General features: G+C 40.2%; 1 protein-coding gene across 14 annotated transcripts in view; it reads left to right on the top strand.

Annotated features, from left to right (window-relative positions):
• Positions 1 to 18,516, top strand: part of DOCK10 (dedicator of cytokinesis 10) — a 277,997-nt gene that overhangs the window by 194,768 nt on the left and 64,713 nt on the right. For all 14 annotated transcript variants that reach the window (XM_055290801.2, XM_063645746.1, XM_063645741.1 and 11 more), the window contains exons 20-27: positions 2,935 to 3,058; positions 3,253 to 3,374; positions 3,738 to 3,824; positions 6,692 to 6,784; positions 8,506 to 8,624; positions 10,714 to 10,783; positions 14,289 to 14,402; positions 18,158 to 18,229. In XM_055290801.2, the coding sequence (XP_055146776.1) occupies positions 2,935 to 3,058; positions 3,253 to 3,374; positions 3,738 to 3,824; positions 6,692 to 6,784; positions 8,506 to 8,624; positions 10,714 to 10,783; positions 14,289 to 14,402; positions 18,158 to 18,229 (801 nt within the window). The remainder of the gene's footprint in view (positions 1 to 2,934; positions 3,059 to 3,252; positions 3,375 to 3,737; positions 3,825 to 6,691; positions 6,785 to 8,505; positions 8,625 to 10,713; positions 10,784 to 14,288; positions 14,403 to 18,157; positions 18,230 to 18,516) is intronic.

Below are 18,516 nucleotides of genomic sequence, written 5' to 3'. Positions count from 1 at the left end.
ACCATTTAGCAGCTTATAACAGCATGCAATTGTTATCTTGCTGTTTTGGTGGTACGAAGTCTGAAATGGCTCACAGGGCTAAAATCGAGCTTGCAGCAGGGCGACGAGCCTTCAGGAGGTTCTAGGGAAGATTCCAGTTCCTCTCCTTTTCTGGCTTCTAGAGGCTGCCCACATTTCTTGGCTTTTGAGCCTTCCCAACGATCCCATCACTCTGACCTCGGCTTCTGTATCACTTCTCTTATGACTCTGCCTTCCTCTTATAAGGACTTTTGTGATGACACTGTGCTCATTTGGAAAATCCAGGATAATCTCCCCATCTCACGGCCCTTAACTTAATCACATCTGCTAAGTCCTACTTACCATGTAAGGTAGCATATTGGCAGGATTAGAAGAACATTCAGGACATCTAGTGGGTACTGTCTTTCTGTCTCCCACACTGTGCACATTAATTATCTAAAAACCAATTAAAGGAATTTCAGTGAAACTACCTGCCTGACATTATTTCACTCTTTCATATGCATTTAGTGCTCTTTAATTTTTCCCCCACAAATTCAGGACAGAAAGTGAAAAACAGTTAAGCGAAAACCATGACCACATTACAGAATATTTACTGCTACTGGTTGGCCAGAGGGTCAACTGGTTGACAAAGCCCATCTGGAAGATGTGTTTTCTGTAGATATATGATTTTTTTAAAAAATTAATATTCTTACTGTTGTTAACTGTTTTAATCTTTCTCATTCTCATGTGTTTCCTGGAAGCCTCATGAAAGCCATGAGCTTTTTCACATGAGAATATGGACAGTTCTGGGAACTACTCGGTTGCTGAGACTAAGCTGCCTGCAGCTTACCAGAGTTCAATGCAAAGTGATCATCTCAAGATGTGGGTTCTTGTCCTGGAAGATCCGCTCACTGCCCACACCACCTTTGCAGTAACTCAGAGCCCCCTAACATGTGCAGCCCTGGTTCCTAACACCGTGCCATGCTACTTCACAAGGCTACTGGGGAAAATGAAACGATGACATGCGTGGCAAGGCTTTGAAAACTCAAAAGCACGATAAAATGTAGACAGTTGAAAACAATTCTTTCCAGAAATAGGGAGTATGCCCCTCATTCAGTATACTGTTTACCTAGATCCATTTTTATTTTATTTTCATTCAGAAGCATTATTTCTATAGCTACAGCATGGCCAGTTCCCAAAATGTCTCATTAGTTCTCACAGTAACACAGATATGTTTGTTAGTTTTAAAAAAAGAGATCAATTCCATGCCGAAGCTGCATCATTTACTATACCATATTACTCAACAATATGCGTATGAATTGTGTGGGGATCCTGTGAAAGGGCAGATTCCAACTGAGTGTGTCTAGGTTAATGTCTAAGACTCCAGCCTGGGCAACGAAGTAAGACATCTGTCTCTACAACAAGAACAACAAAAAAAATCAAAAAGTTAGGCCGGGCGTGGTGGCTCACACCTGTAATCCCAGCACTTTGGGAGGCCGAGGCGGGCGAATCACAAGGTCAGGAGATCGAGACCATCCTGGCTAACACGGTGAAACCCCGTCTCTACTAAAAATACAAAAAATTAGCCGGGTGAGGTACCGGGCGCCTGTAGTCCCAGCTACGCGGGAGGCTGAGGCAGGAGAATGGCGTGAACCCCGGGGGGTGGAGCCTGCAGTGAGCCGCGATCGCACCACTGCACTCAAGCCTGGGTGAAAGAGCAAGACTCCTTCTCAAAAAAAAAAAAAAAATCAAAAAGTTAGCCAGAGGTCATGGCCAGCCGCAGCGGCTCATGCCTGTAATCCCAGCACTTTGGGAGGCCGAGGTGGGCGGATCACAAGGTCAAGAGATTGAGACCATCCTGGCCAACATGGTGAAACCCTATCTCTACAAAAAATACAAAAATTATCTGGGTGTGGTGGCGTGCACCTGTAGTCCCAGCTACTCAGGAGGCTGAGGCAGGAGAATCACTTGAACCCAGGAGGCGGAGGTTGCAGTGAGCTATCATGCCACTGCACTGTAGCCTGGTGACAGAGCAAGACTCCTTTTCAAAAAAAAAAAAAAAAAAGTTAGCCAGAGGACAAAGCTGCAGTGAGCTGTGTTCGTACCACTGCACTCTAGTCTGGGCAACAAATGCAAGACCCTGTCTCCAAAATGAAAAAAATCTTCTGCATTTCTAATGAACTTCCAAGTGATGCTTATGCAACTGGTCCCCAGCTGCACTTTGGGAGGCACGGACTTACTGTTGATTCAATTCATGTCCCTTAACGACAGTTCCTTGATGTGTGTCTTATCTGTATTCTGCAGTTACATCTGTGTGTGTGTTTATGCATATGTATGTGCATGTATTTAATCCATACCCTAGTAGCATGAATTATCTAATGAGAAACACTAGGTATTCTAAATTATCATCATCCATCACAATAAAGACGTAAAAATATCAACATGTGAATACATCACTGCTAGCAGAAACAATATTTATTGAGCATTAAATCAGTGCATCCAGCACTATTAAACATGGACCGAGATTTCAGTTAAAGAATTTTTAGGCCTGGTGTGGTGGCTCATGCCTGTAATCCCAGCACTTTGGGAGGCCAAGGCAGGCAGATCACTTGAGGTGAGGAGTTTGAGACCAGCCTGGCCAACATGGTGAAAGCCCGTCTCTACTAAAAATACAAAAATTGGCTTGGCATGGTAGCGCATGCCTGTAATCCCAGCTACTGGGGAGACTAAGGCAGGAGAATTGCTTGAACCCAGGAGGCAGAGGTTGCAGTGAGCCTAGATCGTGCCATTGCACTCCAGCCTAGGCGACAGAGTAAGACGCAGTCTCAAAAAAAAGAAAAAGAAAAAAAAGAGTTTTTAAAAAGCTATGCTTTGTCTTGCTCTGATATTGGGCAAATGATTTTAATCTCAGTCCAACTATGGTTTCTTTCCTTGCAGGTGAAAATTGAGCTACCAACACAACTCCATGAGAAACACCATATTTTGTTTTCTTTTTATCACGTCACCTGTGACATCAATGCAAAAGCTAACGCCAAAAAGAAGGAGGCTCTGGAAACGTCAGGTACTGCCAGGAAGAAATCTGAGGCAGAGTCACATGTCTTCTGTTTGAATTGGTTTGGAGAGTATTTTCAAAGCCTTGATTTATTGAATTATTTTTCATGAAGTTTAGTATTCGTAAATAATAAATAGCATTATTGTGACTTCTTACCATGGAGGTTTGTACTCAGAATTTTTGTTTGTTATTCTTTTGCACAGTTGGATATGCTTGGCTTCCTCTGATGAAACACGATCAGATAGCTTCTCAAGAGTACAACATCCCAATAGCAACAAGTCTGCCTCCTAATTATTTAAGCTTTCAAGATTCTGCAAGCGGAAAGGTATTGAATAATGTATAATTTAAGATTTTAAAAAAGCACACCAGCTTAATGGCATAAGATTATCTTCTTTCTCTGCTACTTAAATTAAGATCATAGTGGATATGTCCTTGTAGCTATGAATCAAGTGTACCTATGCCACATCTCTTGTTTAGCTTATGGCCACTGGAAATGATCTGTTAAAAATGATCCCGATATCATATTGGTCTCATCTACCAATAGTGCTAAATGTATTTGCATCTTTTATTTTCCACCTCTATGGTGACATAAGATTAATGGATCAGAATAGCACATTAACATAAACAATCTATTTATTTTCTTTCTCTCGAATTGTCCCAGTGACGGTAAACAAACTTTATTTTGCAGCATGGTGGGAGTGACATTAAATGGGTAGATGGTGGCAAATCACTTTTCAAAGTATCGACATTTGTTGTATCAACAGTAAATACTCAGGTGAGTATGTTGACCTGAAATACTAGCATTTTCTCTAACTCACAGCATCATGAGGTAATTCCCATATTTACAGGATGAGACTAATCATTTCATGAAGTGTCAGAAAGGCAGGTGTTTGAATACTACAAAGGAAGAACGTTAAGGGCATAATTTGATGCCTCCCTCAAGAAAGATAGAATGTCCTAATCCCTTAAGCCCAGACACCATAAAACTTCAGATCAAAATACCAGAAGTATATTTAACAGGATCACACTCCTCTTGGAGTATGGTTTGCTTCCACTGACCACACTCATGTGTTAAAAATGTTAAATGTTAAAAATAAAGGCCAGGCGTGGTGGCTCATGCCTGTAATCTCAGCACTTTGGGAGGCCGAGGCGGGCAGATTACCTGAGGTCGGGAGTTCGAGACCAGCCTGACCAACATGGAGAAACCCCGTCTCTACTAAAAATACAAAATTAGTCAGGCGTGGTGATGCACGCCTGTAATCCCAGCTACTCAGGAGGCTGAGGCAGGAGAATTGGTTGAACTCGGGAGGCAGGGTTGCATTGAGCTGAGATCGTGCCATTGCACTCCAGCCTGGGCAACAGGAGGGAAACTCTGTCTCAAAAATAATAATAAATAAATAAAGACAGACTTCAGATCTTTACCTGAAAACTAAGTCCAATCCCCAATGCCTTCCCAGGGCTCACCTAATGGGAAGGCCATGAGATTGGCAGAACTGCATTTGAGAGCCACCCCACCTAATTTCTGGCTCCATCACCCTGGGCAAGTCACTTTACCTCTGATATCCTTATTTCCTCATCAAGAAACAATATCAACAGAGTCTCTGCTACCTACAGTTGTAGCAAATGTGATCCAAAGGAGAAATATTTCAAAATGTGATCAAAATGAGAAATATTTCATGAAGTGCAAAAGTGTAATTATTACCATTGTTACCATTATACATGTGTAATTATTACCATTGTTAAATTACCACAAACTCATTCCTTCCATGGCAAGGCAGCTTATTTTACCACAATGTGAATTTTCTGGCAACAGATATAAACTATACATTATTACAAGTACATAAAATATGTATTTCTCCTTTCTTAAGTTTAACGTGTATCTGCTTTTCCTTTTTTGCTTCATGCTGCTTTATCTATAAGCCATACTTGATCCATAAGAAAAATGAAATAATCCAGGCATCATATATACATTGGACCAAAATTTCTCTTGGCAACCTCTGAAGCTTCGAGTCCAATTGACTTCTTATCCCTAGCCCTACACCCACAACTATTTAAACCCATCTTTTCTCTGATGCCATCAGCCCTGGTCAAGTTCCACAAAATGCTCAATCTCCACCAAACCCTGTATTTTTGTGTATCTCAGCAGCTCCTCAGTTTCTCTTTCTCATGCTTCCAGCTACTTTCTCCAAATAGCTGAGGTCTCTGTCTCACCACAACACACTCTTTCTCTACCTCAACTCTCACCACCCACACGCTGGCAGTATTTACCTCAGTTTTCAAACACCCAAGGCCCTCCAGCCAAACAATATCCACCTAGTTCCCACAAGACCCACTGATCCCTTTGACACTCAGCCCCTCCTCAGTGGGGAAGGAAAGCTCTCCCACTCTCCCTCCCTGGCTATTATGAACCATATCACAGGGGGTGGATACTCCCCACAATATGGGGAGTAATTGCACTCCCCTTCCCCCCGTCCCGCTGGCTATTACGAACCATATTGCAGGGGGTGGACACCCCCCTTCCCCTTGTTGGTCTGGTTGGTTCCTACCCATCCTTCAGATCTTAGCTCAGTTGTCACTTCCTCTAAGAAGACTTCCCTGTTCCCTGACCCAACAGACAAAGCTGGGCCATCTTGTCACTCATCCAGATGGCACCTGCTTTGTGTTTGAAGCACTCATCAAATGTGATTACATAGGTGCGTGTGGAAGTAGTGGTGGCGTGCCGGCCTCCCCACCTTAATGGAAGGTACACAGAGGAAGGGGTTGGGCCTTCCTTGCCCTCTGCTCTGTCCTCCCTCAGTGCCTGCTAAGAGCCTGGTATGCAGTCAGCTTTCCATAAATAAAGAGCAAATAGACAAATCAATGAAGTGATACTTAAAAGGAAAACAGTTGTCTCTAATCAAAAGAGCTACACTTAGAAAACAGAAAATAGTGCACACACACACACGAACACACACACAGTGGCCTGAGGGAAATGAGGGAAACCCAAGCTACAGATGCCTTTCTGGAATCATAGAAAGCCAGAGAAACATTCAGAGGTTGTCCTCACACAAGTTCTTTATCTCACTGCCTGACTGTGTAGCTCCCACCCTCAGGGCAGAACTTAGAGAAGTTTCCAGGTACCACCACCTTCAGGAAATAAATTTCAAGTGTTATAGTCAGTTTTATCCTAAGATATGAGTTGTGGACTTTCTAATCTGGGGCTAATTCAGGCATTCTAAGCCTGAAAATATGCCCCGTGGATATTAAAGAGTACGCATTGTCATGTGTGTCAAGGATGGTATAGAAGAAATTGGTAGAAGTCTATGGAAGAAGCAGGAGAGTGGGAAGATAGATGAAGAAAATTTTTCTAAACACAAAAAGCACAACCAAGGGAAGTAATTCTCCAGCCATTGTCATGTGGTTGAACAGGACAACAAAACCTCTTAGAATGAAATAGAAGAGACAGTGGGCTTTGTAGTTCATGCAGAGCCTTCACTAGGCCAGAAATGTCCACATCAAAGCTTTGTTCCTCTGACTGCTTAATAAAGCATTTGCACTTCAAGGCACCAATCCTACGGAAGTGCTTACCTCACATCACAGTGGTTTGTGTTTGTAACAGTTTAAGAGTCATCAGAAATAAGTACTTTTTTTTTGCTGTTGTAGGACCCACATGTGAATGCATTTTTCCAAGAGTGCCAAAAAAGAGAGAAAGATATGTCTCAGTCACCTACCTCAAACTTCATCCGCTCTTGTAAGGTAACATGACATGCAAGCGGTTTCATTGATCTCCAGGGTAAAAATGTGCAAAAGAGACTTTTACATTTTCTACTGATTGGCATACTGGCAGATGATTATTACTCAAGATTTTTTAATACCTTATCAATTCAGAGAGTAAATGATTTTATTTCATAATTTCTGAATTGTTTCTGTTTCTTGACTTAAAAGACAGCAAAAATCAGTTTTTTCCAAAATAAAAATAATTGAAAATCAGATCAATTTATTTTAAATTAGTTATTAAATCATGAGTCCTTGCAACACCACTATCATGCCTATATTCCATGCTAATTGCAATGAAGAATAAAGCCAGATAAAGGTGGGCTACAGTGTTCATATTCAAGGTCTGAAAAAAATACCAGTAGAACATACTTTATTTTTTCTGATGTATTCATTTTTTAACAAAGAAAAATTATATACCTTTATTGTATATAGTATGATGTTTGGAATCATGTATACATTATGTAACAGCTTCATTGAGTTAATTACTGTATTTGTTATATCACATACTTATAATTTTTATGGTTATAACACTTAATATCCACTCTCTTAGAGATTTTTAAGAATATAACACATTTTTATTAACTATAGTGACCATGTTGTGCAATATTCCTCCTATCTAGCTGAAATTTTGTATCCTTTTATCAACATCTCCCCAGCACTCCCCTCCCTAGCCCCTGTTAACCACCATTCCACTCTCTACTTCTATGAATTCAACTTTTTTGGATCCCACATATAAATGAGATCGTGTGGTATTTGTCTTTCTGTGCCTGGCTCATTTCACTTAGCATAATATACTCCGGGTTCCTCCATGTTGTTGCAAATGACCTAATTTCCTTCCTTTTTAAGGCTGTATAGTATTCCATTATGTTTACATACCACATTTTCTTTACCCATTTCATCTGTTGATGGACACTTGGATTGATTCTATATCCTGGCTGCTGTGAACAGTGCTGCAATAAAGATGGGAATAGACATCTTCAGCATACTGATCTCATTTCCTTTGGATATACATCCACTAGTGGGATTGCTAGATTATATGGTAGTGCTATTTTTAATTTTTTGAGGAACCTTCATATTGTTTTCCACAGTGACTCTTCTGATTTACATTCCTACCAGCAATGTGCAAGTGTTCCCTCTCCTCCACATCCTCTCCAATAATTATTATCTTTCACCTTTTTTGATAACAGCCATTTCAACAGATATGAGGTGATATCCCACTGTGGTTTTAATTTGCATTTCTCCAATGATTAATGATGTTGAACATTTTTTTATATATCTGTTGGCCATTTGTACATCTTCTTTTGAGAAATGTCTATTTGGGTCCCTTGCCCACTTTTTCATCGGGTTATTTGTTTCCTTACTATTGAGTTGTTTGAGTTCCTTATATATTTTGGATATTAACCCTTTCTAAGATGTATGGTTTGAAAATATTTTCCTCCATTCAATGGAGTAAAGTTGTCTTTTTACTCCATTGAGTGTTTCCTTGGCTGTGCTGAAACCTTTTAGTTTGATACGCCATTTGTTTGTTTTCACTTTGCTGCCTGAGCTTTGAGGGTCATATCCAAAAAATCATTGCCCAGTCTAATGTCACGAAGTTTTTCTCCTTATGTTTTCTTCTCATAGCTTTATAGTTTCAAGTCTTGAATCTAGGACATGCTTCAAATTTAATTGGTATCCTTTTTTCTGCCAATTTACTACAGAACTTATTGAATGTGGAAAAGATTCATGCAATCATGAGTTTTCTGCCTATAATTTTGAATCAGCTCTTCAAAGTTCTGGTACAGAATGAGGAAGATGAAATAACTACAACTGTCACCAGGTATCCATAACACAACCTTAAGAGAAGAGACTTTATAATCTGTAGTTACATAAACTCTTAATTATAACTAAACAGTCATCTACTGTTGTGTGTTTACATTTCATTTGAACACATCTCAAATTTAAGCATTTTCCACTCTTGACTCCTTACCTTCTAATCTCTTGTTATTAAAGTGTTAGACCTCTTTTTCTTTGATTTTTAAATTAAACTTTTTATTTTGAGATCACGGTAGATTCATATGCAATTGTAAAACATAATTCACAGTTTCCCATGTGCCCTTTACCTGGTTTTCCCCACTGGCAACATCTTCCATACAGGTGTAGAATCATACAGTATGTAAATTTTTGGAATTGGCTTTTTCATGAAACATAATTCTCTGGAGATTCATCCAGATCATTGCATCTATCAGTACTTCACTCCTTTTCACTGCAGAGTAGTATTCCACAATGTGGATGCACCACATATGTTTAATTATTCACCTGTTGAAGGACATCTGGAGTGTCTCCAGTTTAGGGCTGTTATGAATAAAAGTGCTATGAATGGCCAGGCGCGGTGGCTCATGCCTGTAATCCCAGCACTTTGGGAGGCCAAGGCCGTCAGATCACAAGGACAGGAGATCGAGACCATCCTGACTAACATGGTGAAACCCCGTCTCTACAAAAAAAAAAAAATTAGCCAGGCGTGGTGGTGGGCGCCTGTAGTCCCAGATACTCGGGAGGCTGAGGCAGGAGAATGGCATGAACCTGGGAGGCGGAGCTTGCAGTGAGCCGAGATCGCGCCACTGCATTCCAGCCTGGGTGAAAGAGCAAGACTCGGTCTCAAAAAAAAAAAAAAAAATGCTATGAACATTCATGTAGAGGTTTTGTGTAAACATAAGTCTTCATTTTTCTGAAGTAAATGCCCAGAGTGTAATTGCTGGGGGGCAGGGTGGTTGCATGTTTGATATTTAAGAAAGTGCCTATTCTCCAGAGTGATTGTATCATTTTGCATTCCCACAAGAACCTTTTTTTAAAAATATTAAATGTTTTAACTGTTCTCACTTTAAATTTGGCTATACTGAATTCTTCCAACATCTCTAATCTGGCCAATGCCTTCACAAATCACAATTTCTTCTTTATAGAGATAGTGTTGTGAATTAATTATTAAATTATATATTTGTGCTGTTCATTTTTTAAAAAAATTTAGTAATAGTATTCTGGAAAAAAATGTTACTTTTGGCATTGAAATGTTTCCAGTATCTTTCTAACTCACAGGCATATTCCTGACTTCTTTCTGAATGAGGGTTTTTAGCCTAGTTTTTAAAGCAGAGCCTGAAATTCTGGACAATTTAAATATCTCTAATGGCTTCACAAGCATCCAGTTCTGGACCTGCATTAAAAGTCCCCAGCTGTGCCTTCAACTCATGCTCTTTTCAGCATGTGAATGCGTGTCTGTGTTGGCAAGACTCCTAAATATTGCAGCTGATAGATCTGTTGAAATTCTGAGATATTCCTAAGCACCATAGCCATGGAGCAGCTGGTAGTGTTAACGTGAAAAAAGATTCACCTGTACATCATTGCTGCTAGAAACCCCAACCCAGCTAAGGGAAAAACAAAGCAAAACAAAACAGCTGCATCTTAACCTAATTACTTTTTCCAAAAGCATACATAGTGCCTATAGGTTGGAAGGCAAGCCCTTTTCAAAGAAATATGATTATTAATTTGAAGTTAAAAGCCCAAAATATTAATGAGGCACTAAAAATAATCCCTTTTGCAAAAAGATAATGTCAAAAATGCACAGACCATAATTAGCACATTCAACTTGGACAAAAAGTCTCCATTTTGATATTACAACACTACTTATATCTTTGTGTTTCAAAGTTTCAAAGTTGGAAATGGCTAATCGGTGGAAATGGTTCATTGATACTATAGATATTAAATGCCCAGTATTGGATATGGGGGTGAGGAGGGCAAGAAAGGAGTTGGACATTGGTTCATTCATTCACCCAGTAACTATTAAATGCCCAATTTACGAAGCACTGTAATGACAAACTAAAGCGGGGTTTTTCTGCCCTCTCCAGAAAGGCCACTGATCAGCTTTGCTTTTCCAGGGTTCTGACTGACATTGTGGCCAAGTGCCATGAGGAGCAGCTGGATCATTCTGTCCAGTCATATATTAAGGTATGAAATGCCTCTTGAAAATGGCTCATATCCCCTTATGCTATGTGGCTTGTCTCATTTCCTGTCTGCAGTAAGTGGGAAGTTTTCTCCCTTTAACTGAGTAGTGCCCACCACAGTAATATCAGGAATTCCCCTTAGCTACTTAGAATTCCATCTCTTTGCATTAATGGGCTAGGTGAATTTTTAAATGTATAAATAATGTGTACCTGTGCAAATAAATAATTAAATGGGGAGAGAGAGGAAAGAAAAAGATAGAGGAGAAAACTAAAGTGCTGTCCTTTTGAAGTCAACATTACAAGTAAATGAGATTCCTGTGTTAATTTAAGGAAGACTTTCCTATTGGTTTGTTGAATGCTCTGTGTTTCCTCTGTAATGCTTTCTTAGCTCTTTCTATTGTTTTCTCAGGCATTATTTCATTTTCCCAGTTACTGTATATTTGTACCTGCTTCTGGTATGTTAAGTCCTTTATCTTCTGGCATGAACCACTTGCCCATTCCATCAGTGTGCACTGCTTCTTCCAGTGTCCTACGTCAAGTGTTCACTCAGAGCCGCTTCTATTCTCATTTCCAGTTGGCCTGTGGATTAATGCCAGTGAACTTGTGATGATGTTTGCACTTTCATAGTTCCCACCTAAATATCATCCTCTTGAATGAAAAGAAAGAACCCATCCAGAAATACAGAAGAGTATCTTAAATTACTTTATAATACATAGAGGACCTAAATCTCTTATTTTTTTTTCCTATGCATAGATTAAATCTTTTTGAGACATAGCTTTTTCATCAAAAAACTATATTCTCTTAATATGTATGCACAGACAGATACTCATATATTCAAGATGTCTAGAAACTTGTTAAAAAAAAAAAAATCAGCCCAGCGTGGTGGCTCACGCCTGTAATCCAAGCACTTTGGGAGACCGAGGTGGGCATATCACGAGGTCAGGAGATTGAGACCATCCTGGCTAACACAGTGAAACCCTGCCTCTACTAAAAATACAAAAAATTAGCGGGCGTTGTGGCGGGCGCCTGTAGTCCCAGCTACTCGGGAGGCTGAGGCAGAAGAATGGCGTGAACCCGGGAGGCAGAGCTTGCAGTGAGCCGAGATTGCACCACTGCACTCCAGCCTGGGCGACAGAGCGAGACTCCATCTCAAAAAAAAAAAAAAAAAAAAAAAAAAAAGATTCCACGCTCCCATAAAAGGAAGTAACCAGAAATTGCATTCTGGAGCGAACCCCTCTGAGATACCATCTGTAAGGAAATTTTTTTCATTATAGTTTTTATATCCATATGTTTTCTATCTGCCAGAAATGTTGGTTGTCTTCCCAAATGCCAAAGCATGAGTATGTGCCCTTTTAAACGTAGGCTATATGCCAAAAATAGTTGTTTCACAATAATTTCTCTATTGTATAATTTTGCCCAATAATATCCACATCTCAACTGCAAAAAGCCAGTTCGACCTACACATGCCTTTTTAGTTTGCTCTCTAAGATAGGGTCATAGCTTAGTTTTATAGAGTATCGATGAATTTACCATTCAACAGAATCACCTGGAGAACTTTCACCCTCTCAATGCTTCATTACCCCAATGTTTCATTTCAATCCTTAAAGGGACTGAGAAGGAGAAAAAAGTTACTGATCCATCTTACACACAGGCATCTCCATTTCAACACATATTATTTTCCTCATGTCAGTGGGATCATTGAAAATTACATTAAGAACGCTCCGGTGTCGTGACTATTTTTGTGATTACCAAGTCTGGCTCTTTGTGAATACCTCAAATCTCAGACTCTCTACCAGTGATGCTCCTGGAGAGATGCATTAGAAATGCATCCTGGTGTGACCTTTATTTTTAACCAGGATATCTGAAATACCCTACAAGACCATCGCACTTTATAATACAGGAGATTAGCTTGCTTTAAGTGATTCAAATCCAAAAATACACCTATGTGGAATTTTAGGCTGATAACAATTTTATAATAAATTTTAACATATCTAAAACAAATACCTCCTAATAAATATAATCAACTCGCATTTTACTCGGGAAAGAACACTAAGCTGGCAAGTAAGAGACCAGATTCTAGTCAATTCTAGACTTGAGCAGTCAGCCTCTCTGAACCTCAATTTTCTCCTCTGTGACATAAGATGAAATGACCAAACGAACATTCAGCTCTATCATTCTGTGATTGGACTCTTGTTACACTGCGTGCTTGAATGTCCTCCAAAGATGTGATATTCAATGCAATTTGTATTTACTCAGAAGTTATCTAAACACCATTTCAAGTTCAGTGGTGCTAAATGCTGCTAACTCACTTCGTCTACAATATTTAAAATGCACACATACACCGTGTCTTTTTCAAAGATGCGCGTCTAAAGCCAGTCTAATTAAATGCCATGGTTAATGGTGATTTGTAGCACTGATGGGTTACAGTCAAAATTTTAAAATAAGAATATTTCAGTGCCAGTTTAAATGCCCTTCAGGCTAAATAACTGTGCATGGCATGAGCTCATTGACGATGACATTACTCTCATCTGAGGTATAATCCATGAGAGGGAAAAATTGTATTACTCATGATTTTATCTAGTTTCATGCATCCATTAACTTCATCTTTCTCCTTTGAGATGAGCTTGGAGAAGTCAAATCCCACCATGACAAGTTAGATGCCAATGTGCTACAAAGTTTAAAGAAACAGTTACAGATCCAAAAGCTAATGTGCCTCTATGTTAAGCCATTCATTCTCTTTCCTGCCTTCACTCTTAATTATGGTGAAATCCGAATTGTGAAAATTATGAAGAAATGTCCTTCCATGCGGCAAACCCAACTCATAAGTGACATATTATAATTCAGTAATAAGCATTTTATATTTGAACTTTATGTATGTGCATAAATTGATATTGATATTCTTGAGATGAAGAAATACTGAAAACTAGCCATTACATGCACTCAGTGGTGCATGCCAAAACCAATCTTTTGAGGAAAAAAAAAAAGTATGCAGCATTTGTTATCTTACTGATGGCCAATGTTCATGAACACCGTGATAGATGTGTCTAAGCATGGGATGATAGACCCTGGGCTTGTGGGGAGCTCACCTACTGGCCTCTGGAAGGCACTGGCTTCCCCACTTGGCTATTTGAGTGGGTGCTCTACCCTTTCAGGATGAAGAATTGCTACCATGCCACCTGTTACCAGTGGAGGAAGGAGAAGGGGAATGTGTCCTAAGTAGGTGGGTCAAAGCCCTCCATGTTTCCTTAAACGTGCTAAATGGCTCTCTGGCTCTTTCTCTTGATTTCTACAAAGAGTTTCAAGGAGAGCTTAGGTGAGCAAGGCCCTACGTCTGCAAAGCCCTAAATAGGAACAGGTGTGTACTGCTCTTATCATTGGGCCTGCATTTATTTCATGGCAAAATCTGGCATGAGCAGATAATTTGGAGATATGAGTTATTCACATGACATAGTTTTTGAAGCTTCATTTTCAAAGTATTTAACTTTATTCACTTTTTGGATTTTCTTCAGTTCGTGTTCAAGACCAGGGCATGCAAGGAGAGGACTGTACATGAGGAACTGGCTAAAAATGTGACTGGTCTTTTGAAATCAAATGACTCAACAACAGTAAAGCATGTCCTGAAGGTAAGAATTTAAAGATGGTCCTTTAACTGTGAGTACTAGGCATGGATCACGCTTACTCCTGGAAAATGATAGGAGTCATTGATTTTCATAGACTTTTTCTCTTGCAGTTTCCAGCATAAGGTTCATATTGAAACTCAGCATATAAAGATACTAAGCAAAAGAGACCTATATCAAAACAACATAGAAAAAAGTAGAATGGGCTAGGTGCAGTGGCTCACCCCTGTAATCCCAGCATTTTAGGAGGCCAAGATGGGCAGATCACCTGAGGTCAGGAGTTCAAGACCAGCCTGGTCAACATAGTGAAACCCCATCTCTACTAAAAATACAAAAACAAAATTAGCCGGGAGTGGTGGCGGATGCCTGTAATCCCAGCTACTCAGGAGGCAGAGTCAGGGGAATCGCTTGAACCCAGGAGGCAGAGGTTGCAGTAAGCTGAGATCATGCCATTGTACTCCAGCCTGGGCAACAAGACCAGAGAGAAAGAGAGAGAGAGAGAGATACATAGATAGATATTGTATGTTAGAAGAGAAGATGCATTAGAAAAATTGTAGAACAGGTAAGAATTGGGCATTGTGAGTGCTGAAGGTGCAGGGGAGATTTGAAGTTTTAAATAGAGTGGTCAGATATATCTGATGGAGAAGGTAATTCTTGAGCAAAAAAAAAAAAAAAAAAGTGAAGGCAAAGAGGGTGGCCATGGGGATGCTCAGAGGGAAAGACCTTCGTGAAGTCATCAGGCAGCAGCATGGCTGGCATGCCTGCAGGAGACAGGGAGGATACTGTGGCTGGAGCCAAGTGAGCAGAAAGAAAAAAAGAAGATGGAAGATGAAGTAATGGAAGCCACTGGAGGCTTGGGAGTTAGCATAGGCCAGGCGTTCCCACTCAGAGCAGAACTGGGAGTTGTGTCGTTGGAGGGTTTTGCACAGAGGAGTAATGTTTTAAACCAACCTGACCTTGGTTTAAAAGGATCCCTCTGACTGCTGTGTTGAGAATCGACTACAGCAGGGTAAAAATGGAGACCACAGCCACTTGAGGGGCTATCAGAGAAGCAGGATCCTCTGGGGAGAGTCACTGCTCAGTTAAAATATGGAGTGAAGGGAATGCTCGGAGAAGAATTGCATCTTCAAGAGATTGTGCTAACAATGGACCATGTGCCCTGGAAGGTGGAGTGGGTGGGTTTCAGGAGATGGGAGGCAGTGGAGTGTGCAGATCTATAAGGGAATGTGTGGAGAGGGCAGTAGAGGAGTCGAGGCTTCATCCGTCATCAGACGTGAACAGGCAAAAGTTCAATTTCTTTTTTTTATTATTATACTTTAAGTTTTAGGGTACATGTGCATAATGTGCAGGTTAGTTACATATGTATATATGTGCCATGTTGGTGTGCTGCATCCAGTAACTCGTCATTTAACATTAGGTATCCCTCCCCCCTCCCCCCCCCACAACAGGCCCCGGTGTGTGATGTTCCCCTTCCTGTGTCCATGTGTTCTCATTGTTCAATTCCCACCTATCAGTGAGAACATGCAGTGTTTGGTTTTTTGTCCTTGAGATATTTCATTAATGCTGGTGGTTTTAAGGAATATAGTGGAGGCAGGCCAGAGTGCTAAGGGATGGAGAGGGGTAGGAGTCTGTTGAATTAAGAGACAAATGTTGGAACACTTGACGTGATGGCTAAAGATATTTTGGACAAGATTAGGGAAAGAGGATTGCAGCAGTGTGCCTGGGATTCATTCATATTCCTAACAACATGTTTCACTTCTAATAGCCATTAGAATGCTATTGGAGTGCTAGAATAGTATTGGTAGCCATTTCCGTTTCTTCTTACTGAGAAGCGACCACTTCATTAAGCCATAGCAGCCTTTGTAGAACATCAGTCCCTTCTCTTTTTGATCTGAGTCAGTCTTCTGGAATTAGGACTATGTTGTCAAAAGTTTATAGCAGCATTGTTTGTATGAGTTTAAAACAGGATATAATCCAAATGCCCATTGACAGTAGAGCAGATAATTACATGGTGATTATATATGTCATGCGGTGACCATATGTGATCCCCCCAGCTACATGCTTCAACATAAATGAACCACAGAACAGAATTTGTTGAATGAAAAAGCCAATCTCAGAAGAATACATAGAGGACAGTTCCATTTATATGAAGTTCAGTGGCCAGATGAGCTAAATATCCCTTCATTGTATAAGTATTCATAGCAAAATTGTGAAGTAAAACAAAGGAATTAATAGTACAAAATTTAAAACTGTTGTCTGTGGTGGAAGAGGTAGGAAGCAGAGAGGATGCAAGGAGTGCATTCTTGAAACTGTACATATACAATATGACTTTTTGTAGCTAAGTGTCACCCTTAGGCCCAGGAAAGAAGGGTACCCATCCTGGGATGTGCTTTGTTCTTCTCATACTGCACCCGTCCTCATAGGCTAAGGTTTAAGAGGAGCTAAGAGAATAAGCCCACCAGGAGCCCCTACCTCCCCTTCTAGACCTGTAAGGAACCCCAAGACCCTCTTGCTCAAGGTCCTATAGGTGGATTCCCAGGCTTGCTTCAATCTCTGTCCCAAGCCCACCAGAACCTCCAGAGGACAGGTCTTGATGCCTGAGTGCAACCCTAGACCCCATTAAGGAGCTATTTGTGGCAGGGAGGAGGGCCGGGTTGTGGACAGCACTCAGATGTGCAGGCTGGACAGTTTCCAAAAGAGCTCAGGCATACAAGGCCCTACCTCTGCAAAGCCCTAAGTAGGAACAGGTGTGTACTGCTCTTGCCATTGGGCCTGCATTTATTTCATGACAAAATCTGGCATGAGCAGATAATTTGGAGATATGAGTTATTTAGGTGACATAAGTTTTGAAGCTTTGTTTTTAAAAGTATTTAACACATGCGCACCAGGCCCCTTAAGGGGCAGGACGGAGACTTGGGCGAGAAGAAAAGGGGTAGGCCAGGCCCTGTGCCCCCCAGGACCTCACACGCTGGTGCAGCATTCCAAGGTGTTATGAAGTTTTGTTTGTCGAGGTAGGAGGACCAAACATATTTTATTTAACACCTTTTCAGCTTGACTTCCAACTTTTAGATATCTAGATATATGACCTTCCATTTTCACCCTTACCTCTAACCTTTGAAATTTTAGGGGTGAGCTTGGTACAATAAAAAGTTTGTTTAGGTCAGGCTTGGTGGCTCTCAACTCTAATCCCAGGACTTTGGGAGGCTGAGGTGGGAGGATCACCTAAGCCCAGGAGTTCAAGACCAGCCTGGGCAACATGGTAAAACCCTGTCTCTATGAAAAAACACAAAAAGTTAGCTGGGCATGGTGCACACATCTGCAGTCCCAGCTATCCAGGAGACTGAGGTGGGAGAATCACCTGAGCCAGAGAGTTTGAGACTGCAGTGAGCTGTGATTGCACCACTGCACTCCAGCCTGGCAACAGAGTGAGACTGTCTCAAAAAAAAAAAAAAAATTTGTTTAGTTTTGTTTAACTAAGTGAAACAACTAGAACATCCCTTGAATAAATATTTTGTAAAACAACTGCTTAGTCAGTCATGCCAAGTAAACTTGTAATTTGTTTTAGTTTAAACGTTTTTTGAGAGGATTGAGATAAAAATCATCCCACTATAATAGAGAATATTTTACTGCTCTAACTCATTTAGTTTCAAAGAATACATTTTAACATAACAATGTTATAGTATTACATATTGCAAAGAAAAAAATTATCATTATTTTGCCATAGGATAATAAATGTCTCATTGCCTTTTTTTTCCTAACAGCATTCCTGGTTCTTCTTTGCAATTATCCTAAAATCGATGGCACAGCACTTGATTGACACAAATAAAATCCAGGTAAGAACATAAGTAATATAATATTTTTACAATATTATCCAACAATTACGCTAATGATTATGCTGTCATGAGTTCCATTTTTATTTGCTTTATAAACCTTAGCAGTTTATAATAATTACTTTATAAGTAGAAGAAATGATTGTGTACATCAGCACAGGCCCTTCAGAAGCAGATGCCAAGACAATATTAGAAGTGCAAAAGATGTATTGGAGGGAAATAACTATAAAGATAAAAGGAACAGGAAAAAGAAATGGGAAAGTCTGATACCTGTAAATGAAAAGGGGGAA

This window comes from Symphalangus syndactylus, chromosome 8 (assembly GCF_028878055.3).
Source record: "Symphalangus syndactylus isolate Jambi chromosome 8, NHGRI_mSymSyn1-v2.1_pri, whole genome shotgun sequence".
NCBI classification, from domain to species: Eukaryota; Metazoa; Chordata; class Mammalia; order Primates; family Hylobatidae; genus Symphalangus; species Symphalangus syndactylus.
The sequence above is the reverse complement of the archived record's forward strand: the minus strand, read 5'-3'. Positions and strand labels throughout refer to the sequence as shown.